Source organism: Anopheles coustani, chromosome 2, assembly GCF_943734705.1.
Source record: "Anopheles coustani chromosome 2, idAnoCousDA_361_x.2, whole genome shotgun sequence".
NCBI lineage: Eukaryota > Metazoa > Arthropoda > Insecta > Diptera > Culicidae > Anopheles > Anopheles coustani.
This window is the reverse complement of record NC_071289.1, coordinates 41348210-41373195: the sequence shown is the minus strand read 5'-3', so window position 1 is coordinate 41373195 and position 24986 is coordinate 41348210. Positions and strand designations below refer to the sequence as shown.

At 46.3% G+C, this 24986-nt stretch overlaps 1 protein-coding gene and 2 non-coding genes across 3 annotated transcripts in view; 2 read left to right on the top strand and 1 right to left on the bottom strand.

Moving 5' to 3' along the window:
* The window catches only part of LOC131266237 (uncharacterized), an 88898-nt gene that overhangs the window by 8337 nt on the left and 55575 nt on the right, over window positions 1-24986 (top strand). The window contains exon 2 of the mRNA XM_058268663.1: window positions 23050-23144. Coding sequence (XP_058124646.1) covers window positions 23050-23144 — 95 coding nt within the window. The remainder of the gene's footprint in view (window positions 1-23049; window positions 23145-24986) is intronic.
* On the bottom strand, window positions 20726-20797 carry Trnat-cgu (transfer RNA threonine (anticodon CGU)). Its single transcript has one exon. It is a non-coding gene; the product is annotated as a tRNA-Thr (tRNA).
* Window positions 21334-21407, top strand: Trnat-agu (transfer RNA threonine (anticodon AGU)). Its single transcript has one exon. It is a non-coding gene; the product is annotated as a tRNA-Thr (tRNA).

The following is a 24986-nucleotide window of genomic DNA, read 5'->3' as shown; positions in this document are numbered from 1 at the left end:
CTCATTCCGAGGCGTAATTTATTCGAGAGTTAATAAGCTGCGACTAATAATCGATAAAAATCGCCAATCGACAATTTGATCGGATGGAGGAAGAGCTGGGCGACCAGTTGCTCGCATCGATTGCTCTGGCAAGAAAAGTGGCTGAATCTTGCACACCTCAAGTGGTTTGATGCCATTCAGTGCCGAATAATAACCCGGCTCGGGCTTTTCCTCCTCCCCGAGCTAACGCCAACGGATGGGCAACACGCCCTTCCCCGGCCGCCCCACACTTTGCCGACCAACAAGCACAATTGGATTCACTTGATCGTTCCGAGCGGGATCTCCTCGAGGCGAGAATGATGGCCCCAGGGGCGGAAACCCAACACCGTTTGGCCGTGCAGCCTCGCGAGCTTATGTATGTAACTGTCTGGCCGCGAGGAAAACACCGAGATGTGGAGTGCTAGATAAACTTATTGAATTTATTAGTTTCCACCGACCCTCGGATAATGGGACGCAAGGGAGCTCCCGGTTTCAATTCACCCACCACACCTCGGCTACCTCCCCACCGTCTGCAGCTAGGTTTGAGTGGTTGATATTTGGCTGCACAGGGGGAAAAAGGCCCGATGCTGCGGTAACATTTTTTTCCATTGATTGAGCTCTTGTTTCTTCGAGTGGTGTTTGTTTTCTTTTCTTAACTCACGACTGGTTTTTATGTTGTGATACATGACTTTCCTAACGTGAGTATTAAAAGTGTCTAAATATTTGCCAAATGCTGCTTCAGTATAAACGCGGAGAGTTGTCTCAACTGTTCAATGTTAAGTACAAATCCGTGTATAGATTTTAATCAGCTTAGATAGTTATGAAAGATTCATGTTAATGGCAATATGTTTCCACTTCATTTTTCATTGCGTTGTAAATAAATTGCGAAGAAGATTTACTGATGATTGATAATAAACGTTTCGTTATCGCTTTGAAAGCTGAGTTGAAATACCGATACGAAGGTGTCTTCGGGCCTGTTTTTATCTGAATGTGGTTAATACAAATTTCTTAGTCAACTCTTGTTTAGTTACGTCTTTTTCTATTTATTTGGAAACAACATTCCATTTTTACTCAAGTACCACTCCAAAACTCGGTTTCTGGCATACGGCAAGTCTGATGCTTGACCAGCTGGACAACCTGCTGCCGCACGCTCAAAAAGAAAGAAAAAAAAACACGAACGTCCGGTTTCGCGCGTGCAAATGCCACAGTCTCGCAAGGTTTCGCCTCTAAGCAAATCCGAAGACCCGCAATGCCGTTGTTTGCACTGTTGTCCCGAGGTTCCACGCCGCAGTTACGAATTTGTTTGCCTTACTCGACCGCAAACCAGCTGGGAAACCTTCCGTTTGGCCCGCTCCTCCACGGAACTTCCCCGGCTCGCGATCAGATTTCGCTAATGAAGCCGCTAATCCCGCGCCAGTGAAGACGCAACCGAATGAATGATGCGTGTGTGTGTGTTGTGTGTGTTGTGTGTGTTTGCGTATGCCCGATGGAATCTGCTACTGATCGTAAAATACTAATTAGTTCACCGGCAACGGGGAAGATCATCGCGGTGGCGGTGTGGCGAATTTACGAGGGTTCGTCACTTTTGCCAACGCTCGACACTACTGATCTCTCGTGAGCGATGTCAAGGTGTTGTATCTCAAATTAAGAGCAGCTCATTCCACCGCACGTTGATTTTAACACCTAACGGGATGGCTGTTCATTTATCGCATTAAATGACAACGGCGAACACTAATGAAACGAGTTGTAAACTCCGCGCAACGGGCTGTGAGAGTAATTTGGCGAACAGGGAATAGAATTTCTTTAATTTACGATTTGCTTCAAGCAATCATAGGGCGGAAATAAGGTCTACCACTCCCTCTACCACCGGATCTGTTGAATGGACATCGAAGAACCCCCCGTCGGGCTTGAGAAAACTTCTCACATTCGATAGAATCGCAACTCCGACAAGTAGTTATCGATCATGTCGGGTCCACAAACGGTTGTGCTTTCCTTTTTCCCAATCGCCTATTTCCGAGTTTCTTTCCACCTGAAACACCATTCGGCCACCGTCAAACGTGAGACGTAGTAAAGTTGATGAAATTTCAAGATCGATCCAAGGTTTCCCACCCCTGTCTGGCGGTTTCGGTTAATCCAAACAATCTGGCGCATGGAATCTGCGGTCTAGCAAGTGTGCCTGGGCCTGCCACGATTGTCCGATGTCAGGTGCTTCATGTCATCGACCAGTTTCAAATGAGAGCTCACAACGAGAGCTGTCAAGACGACTTTGGCTGTCGAATGGAGACTGGTTTTGTTTTAGTTGTTTTTATTCGTCAAAACTCCCCATCGACCAAAGTTAAGCCACCAGAAATCACTGGCTGCGGTAAACCAGTCTAATGCGACAGTAAAAGGTAGGCTTTACTGTCACCAGCTGTACCAGCAGTGTTTGTTTCGATCCGGAATCCGAGTTGCCTTTAAGCGCGACTGTCACCTCATGTTTCTTCTGCATTTTGCCTCATTACTGCGCAAGACCTACGCATTCTCTCCATCCCGAATGCACGCATTGTGAGGTGTAAAATCCTTCAACGCTTTTGCCCATCGCGCATGAAAGCCCACTCATCGAGCGATGCTGCTGCGAGGGCGTGCGAATTGTTGGGCCCCATTAGAGGATTATTAATGTTCACCATTGTGTTCGATGCACTGCACCATGCTGCTCACCGAGTGTCAGACAAAAACGACGGCCCCGTGGAGGGTAGCTGCCTTTGGGATTCTGCCCTCTTCCGATCGGACGGCGTGTGCGATGTCGTTAAATGTCAAAATCGTTACACTCCGCGCGCGCCCGAAGGGAATGCCTCCCCAGGTCCGGGAGTCCGTCCGGGTGACAGAATCGTAACAGCCTCTGAGTAGGGTGTGTACCGACTTCCATATACCGACGCGGCCGAGATGCGGCTGGGCGTCACGTGCGATTAGCGCTCAAAACCTTGGCAGTGGCTCGTGGCGAAAACTATGCCCACCCAGTGGAGGCTTGTGCACCGTGGAAAATGTATATATTTATGGAGAACGGCCCGCGAATCAGTGGCCATCGCTCGGCCGCCATGCACGAGTGCACGAGTGGTTGCAATTTGTTTGCGAGTGTTTTGAAGTGCGCTGTCTGTTCGGCTGTCGAACGGGGCGTCGATCAACGGGCCCTCGGTGGTTTCGGACGGTTCATATATGCTTCGATACATAATGCAAACCCTTGTAACCTTCTGCTCCTTTCCACTGCCTGGTCACCATCTTCTGTTTCTTCTTCGTCTAATGCCACGTTCAAATTCCCCGCTTTCGTTGGCCTGCGCTGGGCTGCGCCTTCGCCATTAAAGCCGCGAACCGAATGGCATTCGAAAGGAACTCGAGCGATGTCCGGACGGTACCGGATGGCGCAGACGGGCCGTCCGGTTTTCGGATCGTTTCGATCCGCTGCCACAAGGGGCGGATGGGAAAATGTCGGCCCGGCAACGTTCGCAACGATCCGATCGCGCCTAATTAGTGTCAACCCGTAACCGTCAAGCTAATGAAATGGTAAACTGACATTCCCGGCATCCGCGACCCGATAGCGATGGCGATGATCGCACGATGACGATGACCGATCTGTTGGGGGGAGAAATATATACAGGAAATAAATGACCGCTGCTGATTTGTGTCAGCATTTGTTCAAAATAAACGATATGAAAACCAAGCGGCATAAATGTTGCTCCGTAAATGTTAGCGAAAATAAGAAATATATCCTTTATTTGAATGTTTATCAGCCGTTGCTAGTGAATTTTGTCGCAAAAGCATTCGGTTTTATCTCTAAAGCACTAGTTTTGAAATAACTCATCAATTTTTATGTCAAACGCATTTCCTTTCGACATTTAAACCTCTAGGGCATCTGTGTTTATCTCTTACACATCCAATGTTGTCTCTGAGCAAAAACAAATGCATAAAAGGTAGTTAGAAAATATAAGAATGGTAATTAGAGGTTTGCTAGACAATTTACTGTAAGAGCTCAATAAGAATATCAATAAATTAATTCTTAGAATTAACGTATTCTTACTTGAGATATACTTTGTTCCGATTTGTCGAGTACATTGTTTGTGTATTTCGAAATATTCACTCGCGGATTTAAACGTATTTTCTAAGCTGCCAAATTTCACTTACCTCGTTCAGTGAAATTCCGATTAAATATTATTTAAGTTTTAGTTAGTACCAAATATTTATTATGTTAATAGTTATGCATGATCCTGTTGTCAACACTGTTGTTAAAAATACAGATAAATAATGACAAAAATGATATTCTATATAGTATACATCCAATAGATGAATCATGAACTAAAACTAAATAAAATTGATAAATTTAATTTACGAAGTAAAATTGCCGACTCACAACTAAATAACATTGGCATAAAGAAGACACTAAAAGATCAGAAATGATTAAACGCGCTCTTTAGCGTTCGTTCCAGACTATTTAACATCAAAAGACTCACTAATCTGGTTCAATTGAGTAGCAAAATACGGAACACAATCTGCCAAGCTCTATCTCACGTGCAGCGCCATCGATTGCTGGCGTTTCTCGCCTCAACTGCCACTGTCAAAATATACTGCCTTGAAGATGATAGTAGCAGCCATTTCGAGACCCTGCTCCACTGATAAGAAGGCCCACCATTTTAACACTCTTTTGTGAGTGTTTGAGCATATGTTTTGCGGAGTGCCGCTTGATATGCTTTTGCGATAAGCAAAAAAAATGAAACGCAATCGTTAAAACTTCTGATTCACGCAACGAAGCGGTCTTTCTTGGCACTATCTAGACATTCACGCAGGTTCCCTTCGCACCTTCGGGAAGGCACATGCTTTTAATTGGATGCAACGCAATAGGGGCGATGTTTTTGCATTTCAGTTTGCCTGATGTTGACTTTTTGCTTGCAGTACATTCTCCTCTACCACCATCGCATACTAATGTCCTTCGAAGCAAAAGAAGAAGTTCAAAATAAATTCAAGGATGATTTCAACCTTCGATGATTCCTTAAAATAAAAATAAATTATACAAATGTATGCTGAAAAGAAAATACCATCACTACAGTTGTCGGTTGTAATACGTTTTCTGTTCCTAAATGGGCCAATTTTTCGATCGTACAACCATCCTCGCCTCCGAATCGGAATCGATCGGACCACCGGCGTCGTAATTGCCACCTGAAGAATGGAGTACCACGCCCCTCCCCTACCGTTTCGCTGCGGGTAACATCGGAAAGGGTGAAAATTTGTGGGTGGCCCAAACCGAACTGAGCTGAAAAACCACACACATTAACTGCTCCCGAACCTTGTCCGAACAACGGCCGGACATCAAACCTTACGGGCAAGGAACGGGGAGGGCCATTTGAGAAGGCGATAAAACTCGAGCACGAACGATCTCTGCATATGTGCAAGTGTTGGCCTGTTGGAGGAGAGAAAAAATAGGGCTCATTAAAATGGATCGAAGCATGGCAATACAACGAATCCGACAACGTGTTGCTGAGGGTCGTATCCTACTGCCTGCTGTTCCGATCCGAGCCATGTTGGTGGTCCGCCAAGGATACGACAACCCTTCGACGTATGTGAACATCATGGAGATCTCATGGTCAGCAAGCAAGTGCATTGTGGATCAAATATTATTTCTGAGTTTTGGTCGATCTTGGAATCAAATGTTCTTCTAAATATTCCACGAGGTAATGCTTTCATATGTGTAGGCTCACTAAGCTCGCACATGAAAACAAAAGAGTATAATGACGCTCTTCACTTGAGTTTGGCCGAAATCTTTTCCAAGGTACCGTTTCGAGTAATTTTGTTGCTATTTGATTTTTTCCTCACCGCAAGTTTCGGTTGTTGGCAGGTTGTTGTTAACCGTGCCACCGGCTCAACCTTCACCCGTCACTTCCTTTTCCTCGCATACACCCTCCTCCCCCCCCCCTCTCCCTCTCGCCCGCCACTCCTTTCCCCTCGAAGCGGTGCGATTTTCGTTGCGCTACCGCTCAGCAACCGTCGCACTTAACGCTGTTTTCCCTAAACGCGTCATTTAGCGAACTGCTCGACTCGCTTTTAATCTCGTTTCTTCTGCTTCTTTTGCCTACCTCAGTGCCCCTCGCGCCTTGCCCGAAAGCCCCCGAAACCACCAGACCTACACTAGCCTTGTCAATTTTGCAACTTCTTCCCATTCCCCGCTTCCATCCGCGAAGACGAAAAGTTCGAAGTAACGTGCTTAAATGAGGCAGAAAATTAGTCCCAGTCGTCTTTCACCCGTGCGCAGCTTTGCTCAACTCCTTCCGTTCCCGCACCCCGTTCCCCCGTACCGTCCCGCGACCTTCTCCGGCCAGCACTGAGCTGGCGTTTCGTTTCGGGTTTTCGTCGCCGAAGATTAAGAGGTTCAATCAACGCTTCCTTTTAAGGTAGCGCCGGTGCGCCTGCGCGCGTAAGCCAATTCCGAAGGCCCTTTCCATGCCGCACCCGTCCGCACCAGTGCCAGCCCATTACCTATTTCCTTTAAGTTTTCTTTTTTCAGTTGATCCGAAGTAGCGCAAAACGCTTTCTCAGTGGCGGCAAACGAGATCACCGGTCCGGGCGAAATCGTTCGTCGCTTGGAACCGATCGATTGAGAAGCTTCCAATAATCCAGCTAATCATCTTTGCAAGTCGCGTGCGCCTAGAGGCTCGATGAGACGATGTGAGGAATGTGCACACGAACAAAATCCTTGTGCGAAGTGCATTGTTAGCTTCTACGTGCCATTGGAAGCATTTGCATGCCACAAATCCGATCGATCACGGGCAAATCTCCAGGGACCCCTTGCTTCAATTCGGTGCTTAAAACTCAATAGAGACGGTGCTCCAGCCAGTCGAATGCGATGCACTCGAATGTAAAAATGCACTGGGCAGAGCATGAGCATGTCAGCTGGCGCCGAAACGAAGTCCAACTGTCCAACTTCACCTCAAAATGAACGAGTTGAATATTGGGGCACGATACACAAAAAGGAGGAAAATAACCTGCACGCGCTCTGTAATTGGCGAAAAGGGAAAACGAACCTTCGCGAACCTTCACCGGCTGTTTATCTACGGACGGAATCAAATATTTAAATCATGCTTGACCGAAAAGGAAGGCAGGAATTTTGGAGCATGATTTTAATTTAATGGACCACCTCATGGAGGGGCGCTAGAGTGATCTTGAAGGATCACTCCCACTCGGGGTTAATCGATATGTGAGTTCAGTTCGAGCGACCGAGGAATAAATTTCTATTCGAACAGGCTATCTGTGTCTCGTTAATTTGCAGGAATAATTTAACGTTAAATGATTTTCTTTCTTTCAACCCTTCATGCTGACAATCCCTTGCTTGGCCGAAGCAAAACCAATTTATTCGATCCCATGTCGGAAAGTCATCCGATAAAATCTTTCACAACATGAGCTGAATCAACTTCTGAAACAAAGCCAAATAAATAAGACCGATTGAGTGAGAGGGATTCATTAAAAATCTCTCTTTCTGAGGCATTATCATTGCACCTTATCGCTTCCCTCCAATCCAATCAGCGATGATGAAAACTCTATCCTTTCTCGTACAACTCGTGTGTCCACTGTTTCCATTTATTTCGGCATTCGATGTCAAATCAAGCCGCTGCAGAGGTCACATCCTTAAGAACCCCCTCCGTTTTCGATGCAACTCGTAATGAAATCCTTGTAAATTTATCCAATCGACTGCGAATATTTTTCTTTCGGCATAAGAAGCAATCTGGCTGGCAACCTTGGCGAATCCAATCTACATCGCGGAAAGGTGTGGGAAAAAATAACTCTTGCGGTTGATGAAAATTTTACCCCGTAAGGAAAATCACCATCTGACCAAAGAGAAATCCGCGGAGAGATACAATCAGACCAATTTATTTATTACCGCTTTGTTTGCGCGGATGGGCCAACGTCGTAAGCTTGTATTTGCGTGACGCTCGGCAAGGCGGGATCTTCGTCCCGGGATCAACAGGAACACACACCAAAATAGCCTGCAAAGTAATCCATCTCGGGCATACGTGCTTCGAAAAGACGATTTTCAGTTTTCGGGAATGTTTACGGGGGAAACTCCAATTTCTCCGCTAGAAGAGAAGCGAACGTCATCGGCAAAGTAAAACAACCATGTTTACGACTCGTGTATTCATGATTTAATGATTATTGGATTCTTGGCCGGACTTCCAACGGCTTGCAAGGAGAAAACTGACGAGCACGATTTTTGTTTTCCTCATCTACAGCACAAGCACACAGTTTTTGGTCGAATCCTTCCCAAGGTACGGATTTAATCATTTTGGTGTCCAAAAATAAGCCAATTTTAAGACATTTGAATGTGCTTGAAACAAGGTGACTTTGTTGGAACCACCAAAATGAATTGATCGATTTCTCCTTTCCACCAAAATTAAGTTCGCTTGCTTTTGTAGCTTCTGTAGCTCAATTATTCTCATGTTTGTAGTTTATCCACAGACAGTTCTGTCGTTCACAAACAAACAGCAAAATATTAGTTTTCAGGCTTTGCATTACAAACACAGACACTGTATTTGGTGACATTTATATTTTTAATTATTCAAAATTGAAATAAAATGTATCGTTACACGTCAGACAAGTTTCTTATTACGAAACAAAGTTCAATGTATGGATGTCGCATTTATCAATCAATCGCCATTCACCCAAAACAGGATGTATTTTACTTGAGAAATAAACAGACATGTGTCAGAAAATCTCGTCCTGTTCATCAAGTTCTTCGTTATGCTACTGACATTCTCGAAAGTTGGTTGGCAAATGCAGTAGCCTTTTTGGAAAGTGCAAATCATTTCTCCGAAACTCTTTCATCGCAAAATTCATCTTTGTTAGTCATGTCATGCTACCTTAACATAATGCAGAAAACGCATTTGCATGCGCAAAACTTGCCTTCGAACGCCACTTCGACAGGCACTTACATGTTAATTAAAATGATGGAAGTAACTGATAGCATTCGGTGGAAGTGGAACCAAATGAGATTGCATTCCGAGACGGCTGTCTGCAGCGTGCTGCAAAGGAAAGGGGATTCTCCAAAGCCGCCACGGCGGAAACCGGTTCAGTGGAGCCGAAAAATAAAAGAATTTAAATCATCGATTTGACGTTCGGGATAAGGTTGGCTGATGTTTTAATTGTGCCGGGTTGGAATTTTAAACCAGCACCCATTTAATGATTTATTTAATCCTTCTCCCGTGTCGCTGATTTTTCGAAGTGCGTGGTGTTTTAAGAGGATTAAAATACAATATTGGATTTAATGGGTTACAGTTAAAAAGTTAATTGATCCATCATCCAGTTTTTGTTTTCTATAACATATTTTGCATTCTTGAACGCTTCTGAAACCCATTCAAAAATCGGTAAAACTAGGCGATGTCAATCACAAAGCGAAATCGCGAATCGAAAGCTAACCTTCGTTTAATGTGTCCGTTCAATATCAAGCTCATCGAACATGACGTTCAACATCATGGGCCATTATCACGCGATCGGAATCGTTTCCTGTGCATGATCTCTTTCCCATGAGGCCCCATTTTTGCCGACCACACAGCCTTGCATATATTTATACACACAAATTCACTTGACGCGACCGCCCTGCACTTGTTTGGAACGTTGGAAAAATTATTCCACTTTTCCCTTTCTTGGCCAGCGTTCGTTGCATCGTTCCGGAGGTGCGGTCAGGTGAATCTTGTGCCTCCAATTACTCACTGGCGTTGACCACGGACACCGAAAGGCGAACCGTCTCCCACGTCCTTGCGGGCGGCGTCGTCGTATTACAAAGGTTCGTTGCTTATCGTACCGTTGTGATCGTTCAACGATTCGAAGCGATTTTTGTGCTTCTCGATGCCGCAAACTTGCTTCTCCAGAGCGGAAAAGTTTTTTATCGACCCAATCGTTACATACAACTCCACATCCACTGCGACGTCCGCAATTTATCACCCGCTCGCTTCGAGCAAAAGTGCACTGAAAAAGGTGCGAAAATTAGCACTTGGCCGTTCCGGTTAGTCCCAGAGGATTTCCACGGCTTTCCCTCAGGAACCCCATCAAAGCGGAAGAAATCGCTCAAGGTAAAAAGGCTCCAAAACGGAGCTCCAAACAGCCCAAAGCAAAATATCCTTTTCGGCGCGCTCGCGATTGATGTGCTAATTTTGCTCCTTCCGAAGAAGGGACCAGAGGAAGCATGAGAAGGGGCAACTCGTAAATTTATTACCCGATCAAATTTCTCACTGTTTTTTCGCTCTCACAACTTCTGCCGACCCTTTGGAATGCTCATTGTTTCGCAACAGAGAACCAGAAGAACTGAGGTGAAGGTGTTAGCTTGGCTTACGGTGTAGCGATTTATCGCAAGGTTGTTAATTTAACACTTTCCTTCCCCGCACGTTCCTTCTTCTACCGTTCGCGTTTATTAAGGCATGCTAAACATGTAAATATTCATTCGCAAATATTTCCAACCGATCATCAATTCATTAGCCATATATAGACAGAAAAATAGCAGAGAATTCAGAAAAGGAATATAACAATGCTACATTCAGAAGTTAATGGTTGAACAAAGTACATATTGTATAAACTATCTGATTTTCTTCTACCGCTGAAGCAAAGTTTACTGCCCTTGATCACCCAAGTTTTGGCAATAAGAAGCATGTACACAAGTATCATAAATCAGCTATCGCGAGCCACCGTCGCCAAAGGGCACAAACAACTCTGTTTACCTCTCGTTTTGCAACTCTCGTGGGACAGCAGTTTCGCCAAAAGATTGTTCCTACCCGCTGGCCAAAGTGTGATAATTCACTCAAGAAGGGAGCACAAGTTTTCACCGAACTTCTCCGGTGGTCATAGTCGGTTTCCATCTTATCCTCGACAATGTTATATTACAATGTTCCGCAGACAAGATAAAAGATTTATTGTGCGGCTGCTTCCGAATGAAGCGAGAAAACCTGGCTTCGATTACCTTTAACATTGTAACAATATGTTGCACTCTTGCACGCAGCTCTTTAGTTTATCTGTGGCGGAATATGTTTGACTCATATTTAAATTTATCTTTTCATCTCCCATTTATCATTTTCATGTGAGTCACATGAACAAGCAAAATGGAAATGAAAATAACTATCATGTACTTCGCAATCAATCGCAATGGAAAAAAAGCCCTCACAAAACGGCCCATAATCGGTGACTAATGAGCGTTTTATTTCACTCGATCGTTGTAATGAAACAATTAATTGTAGATTACCGGTCGGAAGGCAACTACCGGGCATCAGCTGATCCGGTTTGTCGCGGAATCGGTCCATCGGTGCTGGAATCACGGGATGATGCGTTTTCTTTTTATTAATAATCCCATTTCGACTGGCTGGCGGCGGTGTGGTCCGGAGTCGATCTGATTTCCAGGCCTGGAAGGAAATGTCTCGCAACTCACTCATTCCGCTCGCTAAACGAGTTCCGCCGGAGGAAACGCGATAGACGGATGGTAAAGTCGGCAAAAGACCGCAACTGCCGGTGGCGGCAGTAACTCTTCTGGTTTCCGCTATCAATCATCATTGCCGTCCTGAAGCGGCCTGTGGTTGATCGTGAGAAGCAGAGGATGGAATTCTAGTTACCGAGGAATATCAAGACAGAGCTCAACCATTAGGGGCATAAATGGGCAACTTAAAGCGAAAAAAACTATTTAAAAGATAAAAACGTTTTCCTACTGAATGCAATTGTTCAACTCAGTGTTTAAGCTGAGTTTTATTGTTTTTTAATATTTATACAAATAGTCGTCCAAAAAACTCAATATTTTCGTATATTTGAGTTAACCCACTACTAAGGCAACGACTTAATCCCTCACAACCCAAGTTTACCCAGCTCTAAAGTAAGACACAAATCGCTGCTCCTTGTCGATGACCTTTTCGTCAGCCTTAGCTCAGTTGGCCGTCGGGCATCGCATGGCGTCTAATTATGTGCTCCAACAATTTCCAATCAGACTGCCAAAAGCCAGATATCATGCAACCGTCGCCCGTCAACGGGTCATCTCACCTGTTGAAGCACCACCCCGAGGGGACGATTATTAGTTTCGATGAGGTCTCTATAACACTGGTTTGCTCTCCCCACAATTGAACAGTCCGTGCATCGCATTTCATCGCCAGCAGTACTATTCGCCACTAAACTGACTCTAACTGGCCGAAACCGAGCGGGCCATTATCGAAAGGGAGTCGGCCGAATTTTTCCCATGTCAGCTCGGGTCAGTGTGGTATTAAAAAGAGATTATCTGTAGAAGCAGCAGTCTTGAGGTTCACCGATCGGTGGGTGCACACATAAACACACAATCCACCCGAAGGAGTGGGTTTCCAAAAAAAAAGGGGCTAATGGAGAAATCGCGCACCGTGCCCAAGCGTGAATGTTAACGGCAAAATTGAAATATAAGACTTTTTCGGGGAGGTTAAAGATAAATTAGTTTCGATTTCGACAGTTTACTGATTAATGAAAGAGCACTAACGGTGCAAGTCGACCGTTTCCGAGCTGAGGAGGAATCCCAGTGGGGAAAAATAAAAACAAAACAAGACTCTCCGAACAGGTGTTCCGATTCGGAAAAGCCGAAACAGCTTCGACACTGGAAAAGCACTAGCTAGCACGCACAAACAAAACAAAGCAAAACAACCATCGAAATGCACAAAATAAACATAATCGTACCACGGAGTTGTATTCGAGCCAGACGGCTCGAACTTGGCCTGCCTGTTGAACCGAAATGCTGTCCGTTTGTTTCCTGCACGCACGAGCACGGCACGAAACGGCGGCGGACGATTAGTCGTGACTAGGATCGGCCTCCAGCTTCCTTTTCACCTCCTTTTCCCGGGTGAAAAGGGCTATTATTTTAAGCTTAACTACGTCAACGGCCGCGGCAGTATAATTAGCCATCGCGTGGTGTTGCGGTTCGGTTCATTTGTTTTTCCCCGTTCAGTTGTTGTCTCAGTTTTGAGGAAATCAATTTTGTCCTTTTACGATTGCGTGGCTCGTGCGGTGGCGGCGCTGCATTTGGAAGCATAACATTAACCTCCTATCGGCGGGCCCATAATGAAGGCCTTCCGTTTTTAGTCGCTTAATTGATATTTCCATTTCGACGAGCCCAACCACTTTTGGGGATATTTAATCCATCAGATGAAAACTGTCATTCGAGGTTTTAATTGCTAGAACAGTGAAATCCCATTCAAAGTGAAATGAAACCTTATGCTTGCGGTCAATCTCTTCGAACAGTGAAAAAAAAACTTCTGGTGGGAAAATTCTCATAGGTTTATAACTTAAGGTCAGTTCTAGCATCCAGCATTGAATTGCTTGCAATCAATACCAGTTTTTGAACGCTGTCGTTTTTTTTTGCTCCATCTCTGCGTCTCGATTTCGATGAGGTTTTTATTTTTGGTCCACTTGACTCCGGTCATGAAAGTATGCTTGGCGGCCGGATTCGATTGGCACGCCATTTACACTTCTTCACCTACTTCCAAAAAAGGCATCATCTTGAACCAGTTCTCCACGCGAGTCGCTCGGCATGTATGTTCGTTTCTTGTTGTTGGTTTTCTCTGTTCGGGTGTTTTGGGAAACACGGACGCGGCTCTGCTTGTGCTTTTCCCCGGGCACAACATGAGCCTTTCAGGCAAATGATCTTTAAATGTCGGCCCGGGTGCTCTACTTGGATACTGTTCGCTTGTGCCGACACGCCAAGCTTCGACAAATCGATCCCGAGGGCGAGCGCGCTCGCGACCAGAGTTGATCCAGAGTTGCCGCCACGGGAAGGGGATTAGCCATAATTACGACGACCCTCGTGATCCGGCGTGGACGGAACCAGCCGAAAGTAAAGCATGTGTCATATGCACTGAACGCTGCCGGAAGACCAGCGCCGGGTGGAACGGAAGGAAAGCACCCCGCAGGCGGGCGTACAAGAAAAACACATTTCGGAGCAACGCATAAAACCATGGCACCGAGTAAACATATCGCCCATAAAAAAAGTAACAACATACGACAGTTTGTCCCTCTGGCGAAAAGCCCGTGAACGGATGGGATCGAATGAGCAAAATGTGGCCAACCTCTACTCCGACCCGTCGGATCTTTTACCACTGTCCATGCTGTCCACGGCAGTCTGACGAAGGCAGTTTTTCGCTCTCGAGTATTATGCAAATCCAAATCACTTTCGCAAAGCTGCGATCGCGCGAGATAAAGATACAATCCCAGCGGATTATCGATTCATAATATGGTATTGTGTAATTCATAAAATTGCCGTAAACAAAGAGCATGCTTTGAGAAGAAAATGTCTAATGGTTCCACGAAACAATAAAAACCAATTCAAAGCATAACGTATACTACCCGGTTGACAAAATTTGGCAAAATCGGTAATATTTTGCTGCTGTCATGTAGTAAATGGTATTGTTCCGGAGGTCCAGAGTACAAAACAGGACTGTGAAAAATTTGACGGTTGTTAAAAACATGTTTTTCATTACTGCTTTTTTAAAGATGTTATGTAAATGTTACAATTTTAACATATTTTGTAACATAGATTTCAAATTATCATAACCATATGTAAAAACTTGGTAGTTCAGTTTGCTAACAGAGGCATTTTTATCTGTAATTTTCCGCAATTTCGTTACTCACGATTGTGCACTGTTCAAGGTGTTTGGTCTCGTTCCAAAGGATTAGTGTTCGAATCCCGAATGGAAAAATCTTTATATTACAGTTTTTCTTCAAAAATTGATGTTTTGCACTTCAAAGCTACACTATTCCTGTCAATTTCTAACTTGTGCTATGGTTATTCTCTCTTCTCAACTTTGAAACTTAGAATTATAAATGTAAAGATACATCTAAGTTCCTTGTACCATGGGTCATAAATTATACAAATGGTAATTTTTACTAAACAAAACTAAATGTTTTATGTTGTAGAGTAATTTCATTTTTTGGGGTTTTTAAAATCATACAAAGAATCAGACGAGAACCTTTTGATTCGTATTTGGTTCAAAACACTATTTAAAAACTTTGCATAGGTAATCTGTTTTAAGGGTATCAAATTCTACCTAAAAAGATTTTTTTTTATTTACAAATAATTTAGTACAACCAAAGTCTTCAAAACTTTTCGAAAGAGGCATTGAAAAGCATAGCAAAATGAAATGTTGAAAGTATCCCCATTAAAATGCTTGAACATATATCACCTACGCACGGTCTTCAACGATGTTATCAATGGTGCCCCAGATCGACTCCAGATCAGTTTCCACGGTGACACGGTGCGGTCTATAAATAATCAAACGTCATAAACAAACCGACCTTGACCGACATTCGCGTAAGAACGGACGATCGGCTCAACAGTCAAGATCAGGGCCGGGCGCTCGGCCGGGAAGGGAGGTGGCGGTGCGGCGGAAGTTGGGGGTGCGAGATTAAAACGCGGTCAAACCTACACTTACATCTCGCACGTAGGAGGCGCTACCGAAGGTTGCGGGTTCTCCAGTGTAATTCAGTTAAAACTTTACCAGGACGTTGGAGGCAGAGAAGGAGATGGCTTAAGGGTAGCGGAAGGTGGTGAGAGAAGTCGCCAGGGTGTCTAGAATGACGAGCGCGGTGTGAGTGGCTGTTTTACTTTTTCACATCTCGTGCAAATGGGGGCGTTTTACATCGATTTGTGGTGATGGCGGTGAGTCACGTGCCAAAACTGGTGGCAAGTGTTCGTGAGCTCATGTACTTTACGATTAAAGCTGTGTCGAGGAGCGTGGTCCAGGACACATTATCCTCGAAATAATCGGCGGTAGTCAAGAAAACACAGCACGCGCCTTTCATGTGAGCAAACGATCGATCAAAAGGATAACGATCGCACTCGAGACGAGGTGTATAATAATGTATGACCCAATCATAAGACCAGCGATACCATTCGAAATTAGTGTAATGTGTGGAAAAGTTTCACTTAACCTTCCACAACTGCTGCAGTGTAGTGCAACTGCAGCCCCAAACAGCTTGTCTTGCCCTCTCCAAGTGGATGAACGATCGCACTCTAGCTTCATGTTCATGTGGACTTCGAATCTCCCACCATCGTCTTCGACCTTTGCCAATCAACGCGAGCGGCTCGGAACGGCATGTGACCACGTTCACCCTGACGGAGCTTTACCGGCACCTGCCGGGATTACAAGTGCAAGTGTGTGTGAGTATTCGATGGAGGTGTCCGAGTCCTCACGCGACTCAGCCTTATGTAACCGACGCGACTTGTGCGACTCATTTACCACGCGCTCGAACCAAACTGCGCCAGTCACCTGCGTACCTTTGACGTTCACCATTTTTTAACTCCACGCGATCACCGCACTCGATGACTCCTCGTCGAAACCACTTTGCCCTTCCGTCGAACGGAATTCCGTCCGCACAGGGTGACCCACAACTGGAAACCACTCGATCCTCAGTCTCTATGGGCTGACTCCCACCCTCTGGGCAGGCGGTCAGTCCGGCGTTGAATGTCAAACTGAACATTTGGCTCCACCCCATCGGTGGCGGAGCAGAGTTTCAAGGATTTTCGGCAGCCCCTCACTTACGCCTGGCGATAATGTTGGCTACGATTGGAGGTGGTCCCGACTAGGCTTTCCCTTTGCCCCGCCGACGTTTCTCTATAGCCGTCTCATGCACACGCCGATCGGTAAAGGTAAAGAAAATGGAGTAGCGGCTTTGAAGTGCTCACCTGTCACAATCCGTTCAACGTCACATGACGCATACGCGTGGTTCGAGGGAGCTCAAGGGTCAGAACCTTCTGGATCTAAGTTGCGTCACATTGTGAAACAGTTTTGAGTTCATGCGAAAACTACTGATTTTCTTAGACGGTAAAGTTGGGTATGAAAAGACCTTATGATCCTTGAGGGCCAATAAATCAAATAAAAATATTTCAACAAACTGAAGAAATTGTTGCCCGAATGGAAATGAAGAATGAAAAGAAGATGGAATCGTAAATGTTTTGGAATATTCTGGCAAATAGTAATACGTAAGCATACAGCATCATTATCAAAGTCCTTTTGGCACTGATTATCTGACATTCAAAAGGTGCCAAAATGTAGACGAAAAGCTCTAAAAGTCCAAAACAAACAACAAACACTGCAAAAATGGGCAGGCTTCGAAGAAACGATAAGTTTCCAACGCTACCAGCGCAAATTATCACCAGTTATCTCGCGGCGCAAACCTTAAGCTCGGTGTTGCCAGTTCGTAGCGTTGTCGATACGAAACATCGCACACTTTGGAGCCATTTTCCTTCGTCCTAGGGTCTCGGTGCTTACACCTGCGCTTATCGGAAAGCTTTTTATCTTTAGCGTGGCAAAATCAGGTCGGACCGTTTTCTTCCGAGTCGTTCGCGCGCTGTCCATGTTGGCGGAACGCCGAGCCAGAGCCCGCGTGCGGTAGATAGTGCGATAAGAGGTGCATCCATTTATCCGTTGTTGGCATTGCAAAGTGCTTCGATTTGTATTGGCACTGTAATTAAGCGCCGCCAAAGTCGATATCCGAAGGAGCCAGCCGATCGGCCGGTGGCGATACGCGCGATGCCACGACGGTGGGCCTCGGGTTTCTCATGATTGCCTGGGTGGGGCGAACGGGATGATGCGAATGGGTGCGAGTAATGGGCGGAAAATTTGAATTATGTCCTCCTCGTGCAGCCAAGCCAGTTCGCCCCCTTTGCCGCCCTTTTCGCGCACGATGACGATAGCGATACCGGGGTGGTTTCGTTTGAAGGTGAAAACGCTTACTTCGAGACCTTATCCGACGTCATCGTGCCCGGGCACAAGTGTCTTCATGGGGTCGGGTTGGCCCAAACGGTGTACCAAGATGTGGAATTTCCGATAACCATCCCGATCGTCTATGAGCACAGCGCGTCGTCGGCTCTGGTGAATTTTTGCACGGTCTGTTGCATGAAGCTTGGAAGAGAAGAAAAGAGAAGGGACCCCGAAAGACGGTCCATTAGACGGTCTTCGATCGGAGATCAAGTTCTGCAGGTGCCAACTACCGAAGGAAGTACCGAACAAGGGGGTACGCGGTGGGACGTACCGGCCGATACGTTCACTCGTGCGAGACGACTGGCAACACAGATGGTACCACAGAACTGGTGCAACGAGTTTTTGCAATTAAAAACACTCCGATTTTAATCTCGCATTATTAGCCGCCCCGTGAAGCCCGCGAGGACCCGATCCGCCGATGGCCGTGTCGATCGAGCGAACGACGGAAGCACGGTCGCATATCGGGGTTTATGTTCTGATAAGCCACCGCTCGTAAAACGAAATCAAGCTGTGAGCTACGTGTTTTGCGAAGAGCCACAGATGAAATACTCCTTGAGCAGAAGAAGCGGGTTCATACGCCCAGTCCAACTTTAGAGAGGAAAGGCAGGTTTACAAGTTAAGCCTCCAGAGTTGATTCCACCACATTCGGTGTCTGCTGTCGAATTCTTTCGTCCGGTTTCAGGAGCTCAGTTGAATCGTTCAGAAAAATTCCATCGAAGATCAACCCTTTCCGCTACATAGTGTTCTGGAATTAAACGGGATGCAGCTCCCGTTTTTCAGAGCCCCCGTTTTCGTAACAAGGCAGCGCGTGGCGTCAAACACACGTCCAGCAAGGGTTGCGTTGGTGCGATGCAATTATGCCATTTTGTTGCACACGTGGTGGTCGATTTATCAAACGAGACCTCAATTAAAATGATTAGACAGCCAGGAATATGCATGACGGGGCCGGGCGCCGAAGTTCCTGCGGACAATGGAGATCCGGGCCGGTGTCTAGGAACCCGACCCATGCAGCCCTAATCGCTCGTCATTATGTGTTTATCTGTTTGCATGTCAACCGGGTTCGCAACTTCGCGCGTCCCCCGTCGAAGACTCAGGAACCTTGGCGAGCCCACCGGACGCGCGACAAGCAGCCTCATCTGTGGTCGCGAGGCCACGAACCAGTTTCGCCCTCCCGGCCCACAAACGGGGATCTTAAGTATCTCCACCGACCGGCGCAAGAGGGCAATTTGAATAAGAGCTCCATAATTGAAATAAATTGACAACGAACAAAATCCCATTAAGGTGGACCGGACGCGGAGGATGCTTGCCGTAGACCTGTTCCGCACAACATAGAAACTCCTATCGAAGAATGCAATAAAGTCTACGCGGGTCTGCGGGTTCGTGGAGGTCTATCTTCCACTGGAGCACCGGAGTTCAATCACTGTGAGGGAAAGTGTAAAGAGTTTATAACTCTTGCATTTAACACGACCTAGTTAGTTCATCTTCCTCACACTTCCCTGTGAATTTGGCTAAGCTTCATTTCCAGTCGCCATCAATTGTCATCAGGCGATACAATCCGGTGGTCCTGTCGTGGTGGTCGTACACTCCTCTGAAGAGTGTAGGCTGATCGACTTTCCGGCTGGCAGGCAACCAGATGCACCACTGCCCACCGAAAGCTCCAACCGCTCGCTAATGTAAAGTTAATTGAAAACCATCACCATCAATTTCGCTAATAGATGAGTCGCCGTTTCCATCTGCCTCTCCGGTTTCGACGGAACTATCTGCCGGAGGCTCCTGTTTGGACGTTACGTCGAGTTTATCGTAATTGAGTTGAGGAAACCCGGTGCGCGGACCGTGGGCCGACAGTTGGCCCGTCCTTCGGGATACGAACAACAACGATGGAAAAGTGTTGTTTATGTGACAAGCTCAACCCGATAATCCATCGGGAGGAAACAGCGCGCTTCGCGAAGGTGAATCGAAAGCGCCATAAGACTACGGGTAATCTAATTCGTTCGCACAACTCACTGGGTCTTGCTTGTGAAGTGCCAGGTTCGAGAAATTATCGGTTCTCGCGGTGACAAATTGTCCGCAGTCCACCGTTTGTCCTCCATCGTTAGCCAATCTCCGCCGCGCTACAACATGCTATTAATTTGTGCTCTCGCCGGGTCAGAGGGCACTACCTTGGCGGGTTTTAGCGATCGTTTTTCTTCCTTTTTATTTTGTCGTTGTTGCGTTACCACCACTAATGCTACCAAAAAACGCTCTCGTTGGCGGCGACGGCGGCAAGATGTAAAATAAATTTATACGATTAAAACAAGAACGGCCGAGACGCGAAGCTCATTCGCGGTGGTCGAATTGCAAATGAGTGTGCACCAGCGATCGACCTCCACGGTCAGGCCTGGAAATCGCGAACGGTTAGGGAAAATAATTAAACATGGCGCGATCGTGGCCGGCTCGATTGATTCCGCTGGATGCTCTTAATACCTGCACCATATAAAGTACCGTCCGCTCGGGCCGGCCGGGCTCGTAATGGCGCCCGCAGGAAAAGGGAAAATCGCGGCGAAAGTGATTGGTCGTTAATTAATTAGCACGGAATTCGTATCGTTTAATGGTGTGTAGGCATACATTAAAGCCTTCCCCTGCCTCGTTGGCGGGATGTTTAATGAATCTTTGGAAAACCGCCTCCGTTCGGCTGCTGTGAGCCGGCCGTATAGGTTTTATCCTTTTTGGATCACTTTTAAGCGATCGTAAAAGTTCACTTAAAAGGAGATATTTTTGATATTTTACCTTTCGTCTAACTGGGTACACAGTTGGCCCAAAACACAGCATGGTGTTTCACTAATTTGCGAAAATCTGAATCAATTAAGGTCAAGGTTGAAAGCGACAGCAGTTCAAGTCTGTTTGACTGTATTATTACAAGTAAAAATAATTCTTTGATATGCTTAAAGTAGGAAAAAAAGTCTTCTTACAACTGCCTCCTGTGAGGATTGAACTCACGACCGCTGGTTTACGAGACCAGCGCTCTACCACTGAGCTAAAGAGGCCGGTTGGGAGGGGTAAGCCTAGAAGCGATCTGGAACAGCAATGCACGCACATTTCCAGTGCTAGGAGCTTATCAAATGTTCTTATCAGCGTGACTTGCTCAAAACAAAGTTAGCTTAGCTGCTAAATGAAGATGAGAAAATACACTACGGTTCACAAATGTATTGCCATTCATGAACCATTTAGCTTTTGAAATGGTGTGTCAGCAGCACGAGTGTTGTTTGAACAGCAAGTTTGGCTTGTTTCATAAATACCAACACACACTTTTTCAACACAACCGCTGTTTGAATTTTTTTCCCCTCCCATTTAAGTTACACTGTAGTGATGATGAGATGAGCCTCCCTCATTCTAGTCATGTATAGGAACATACGGTTCAAGTAAAGCTTCATAAGAAATAGTGTGTTCTATATTTAGAATACGTACATCACACATTCCCTTAGGTTTCGGTATGTTTGGAACCTGTTCCACTGGTGATCGATCGATATTTTATCTGTGGGAGATTTTATCCAACTTTAATAATTCAAAGACGGTTTTGAACGGCGCCGTGGCTTAGTTGGTTAAAGCGCCTGTCTAGTAAACAGGAGATCGTGAGTTCGAATCTCGCCGGAGCCTATGCTTGAATCTATCTCGCATCTAACAGGTGTTGTTGATAGGAAAGCATCATAAGAGATTTTTTAATGTTTTCCGTTACTGAACTTCTATATGAATTACGAAACAGCAATCTCTTCCGACTCGATCACCTCGAACACACACCACTGTTATTAACTTTTTTAAGATTGGCCACAATATTTTGTCATCATCATAAGTGTCTCCATGTGATCCAGCATCGACAAAAGAAAACCAACACATCACACACTGTGCGACTCCCGCCCGAACTGGTAAACCCGTTTATGCAGGCACACAATCATTGTGGAGCTTCATGGCTGATTAACTCATTCCGAACTCCGCATTTAATCCCTCGCTGCTCCGGATTCCTGGCGCGTGTTTGGGATTTCATGCTGGGATAGGATTTGCCCCTCATCCCACACCGCCGTCTCCACCGGGGTGTTGAAAACCCGATCTACAAACAACCCAGCAGGATTGTGCTGAGCACGGTCGATGACTTCATTTCCGTGCCGCGAACCGCTGCAGCCAAAGCCGTGTCGATGGAAGATAAATAAGTGCAATTAAGTTGAAGAATAATTAACACTCTCTCACACCCGTCGCCTCGGGCTCCCTCGCTTCGGCACCATTCGAACCATTTTCCGCCACATTCCGAACCATCTTGCGGACCATCATCCTTCCCGCCCGATTCTAAACCGCGGACCGTGGCAATTAAATAAAGTTGTTAACATGGGCCGACGAATGTTGTAGCTGAATTACTGCAATTTCCCGTGTACGGACCGGTGGCCCGAGATGCGCTCGGGTGCAATGTGTGCATTTTACCGATGCATTTTGTCTCCGGTGTTCGGGCGTGCGTGTGTGCATGCCCAGATAAGCGCACCAGTGTCCGAAAGGACGTGCTGTTTCAACTCCCCGGGGATCAAGGGCACGCAACCGAATGGAAAACCCATTGGCACGAGAAGATCGCGTCGATAATTAACCGTCGTTTGTGGGGTGATCTATCCTTCACCGTGTTACTCACTAAATATAGGATCGTACCTCGATGCTCGAGATCTCGCCTATCGTTAGTGGACGTTTGCTCGTACGCCTCCTCAAGCCATGCAGCGCATTGGAACGTCCCGCGACAGTTATGTTATGTTCCTTATGGGCTGGGACACCAGTCGCCGGTGGCAACCAGCGCGAGGCATAATTGAACCACTTCACCCGATGCACCTTAACAGAGTGGTATAGTCCGGCCGGTCATAGCAGCGGTTGAGAGGAGTTGTCCGTTCAGTTTAGCCCTTAAATGAAATGTCGCTCCGCACCATAAGCGGGCGAATTTTAGCACGAAAGGGCGACAAAAAGCCCATCCACGTCGGGCTAGATGTATGTTGTTACCTCTCCCCATTCGGTATTATTAGGCGGAAGGGCGGCCGTTTAGCGGCCCTATGTTTGGACTACCCGCCGGACGGCTGGCACGTCTAACACGTTCCCCGGGCGAAATCCACATCCGACACTTTCCGTCAACGACACACCACGCAGCGACACCGACCGGTGGCTGCCAACATCTTCATCTTCCACCGATCGATCGATCGCTCAATCTCGCGTCCAAGACATTGCCATTTACGATTTACGTTTTCTTTTTTCTCCCCCTTTCCATCTCTCGCCGCAGACATTTCTGCAGACGCTATTCCGGCTGTTTGACATGGACAACGAGAACTTCCTGGTGCAGGACAAATGGATCGAACACCTCAAAGGCCGCCTCACGTAAGTACGCGACGGTCGACGTCTACCGTTACGCTTGACCGAATTTTGTCTCATTAAAATTCATTCACATCAGAACTGTCATAAAGGAGAGCAAAGGGAATCTAAAGCGCAAGCTGGGTGATCGCATTATCAACCCGTTTCAGTCGACAATACAATATCTTGTCGACCTGATCCTGTATAACCCGATCGAAGTGAGCTCCCGGTTTCAGGCTGACTCAATTAACATTAAGGACTTTTTTGTTTTTCGTTCTGAAATCAATTTCTTCAACCAGGGAATCAATTCCCTCATGTGTAATTTCGTGCAGACCTACCCCTTTCTTCACCATGCCCCGCAACCCCGATATCACAACCAAGTCACAAAATAAATGGACCAACAAAACGGTTATGAATTATCTGCCGGATAAAATCTTCCACCATTTTTCTGGGCCGGGTGTGGCTTGTGTCTGCCCGGCGGCACCAGCCGAGATATAGATTAAATTGTATGATAATATATACATCCAAGTAACACGAGTAGTTTCACGGAATTGAATGCCGGGCCTGCATACACCGATCGAAGGGTGGCAACTTGCCTCGCACCGCCAAAACCCCCGCCGGTTCCACAATATTCAGCAGGACAAGTACACCAGTGTCGCTGGACATCGTGTTTCCAACACCGACTCGGGAAAGGGTTCCAGAGGGCGTAAGCACGTCGCTGGAATTGGGAACACATTTCGACCACGCACGCAATTCAATTTGTCAGCTTCGATTGCTCCCAGTGTGCCTTTGTGTGTGTGTGTGTGTGTGGGTAAAAGATTGAACCCCTTCATCATTCGTGGATCCCTGTTTATATGCACGTTTTTCCTCAGGATATCACGGGCCTTCTTAACTCTTTCCCAAAGACCCTTCGTCCCCGGTTCCCTCGTTTGAGGTAATATTAAAATTAATACACGACATTTAACCCGTCCGTCCGCACGAGGCCAACACGCCACACGTGACGCATCGTAACGCACGCCCGCCTTCGGGAGTCTGGCGAACCGTGGTGATTTCTGCAAGCTCCAGCGAGCGAGCCCTAAGACCCCGTGGACGACTTTAAATCTTTTTTTTTACACTAGCGAATCAACTGCAAACCCATGCAGACATTTTACTCTCCTCCAACCCGACTAGGTGTGTGTTTGTACGTGCCGTATGATTTATGATGATGCTTTCTGGTTCGTGTTTAATTTGATCTCGAGGATTAATATTTTCCATATTTCGTCCGCCGCACCTTCACATCGGAACCCTTCGATCCGATCGATTCGGGTTTTAAGGTCCCAGAATGCGCCCCCCCCCCCCCCCCCCCCCCCCCCATCTCTCACGCGAACCAAAAACCGAAAGGCGTGGGTGACCGCAACCGACGGCGGTGAAAACGTTTTTAAACGAGATTAATCGCTCTGCGTCCGGCTCCCTTTCCGCTGGCAAGGGAAGATTTATCACCTTCGCACGCCGATTAGTGTTATTTCGGAGGCTTTCGGGTTCCGCCTGCAGAACGGCCGCCAACAAGGGTAACATGAAAAATATTCGTGTAAAATGCCAAACGACTGTACGAGAGAGAAAAAAACCTACCTCCAACGGAACGGCACAAGAAGCTGAAACAATTCACATCTGCTGCATTTGGAAGTGAGTGAAACAAAGTGAAACTTCTGTTCAGAGATTCCCATAAATACTTTCAATGTGGGTGTAGCCGATAAATGCGTATGCGGGGATTTTTTGTGCCCTTGTCAGAGGCGGTTTTCGTTTGACAAATGCACCACAATTGCATTCTATTGAGTGGTCAATATATTCCCGAAACCGTTCGGTGTTGTTGGAAGCCTGATAAATGCATAA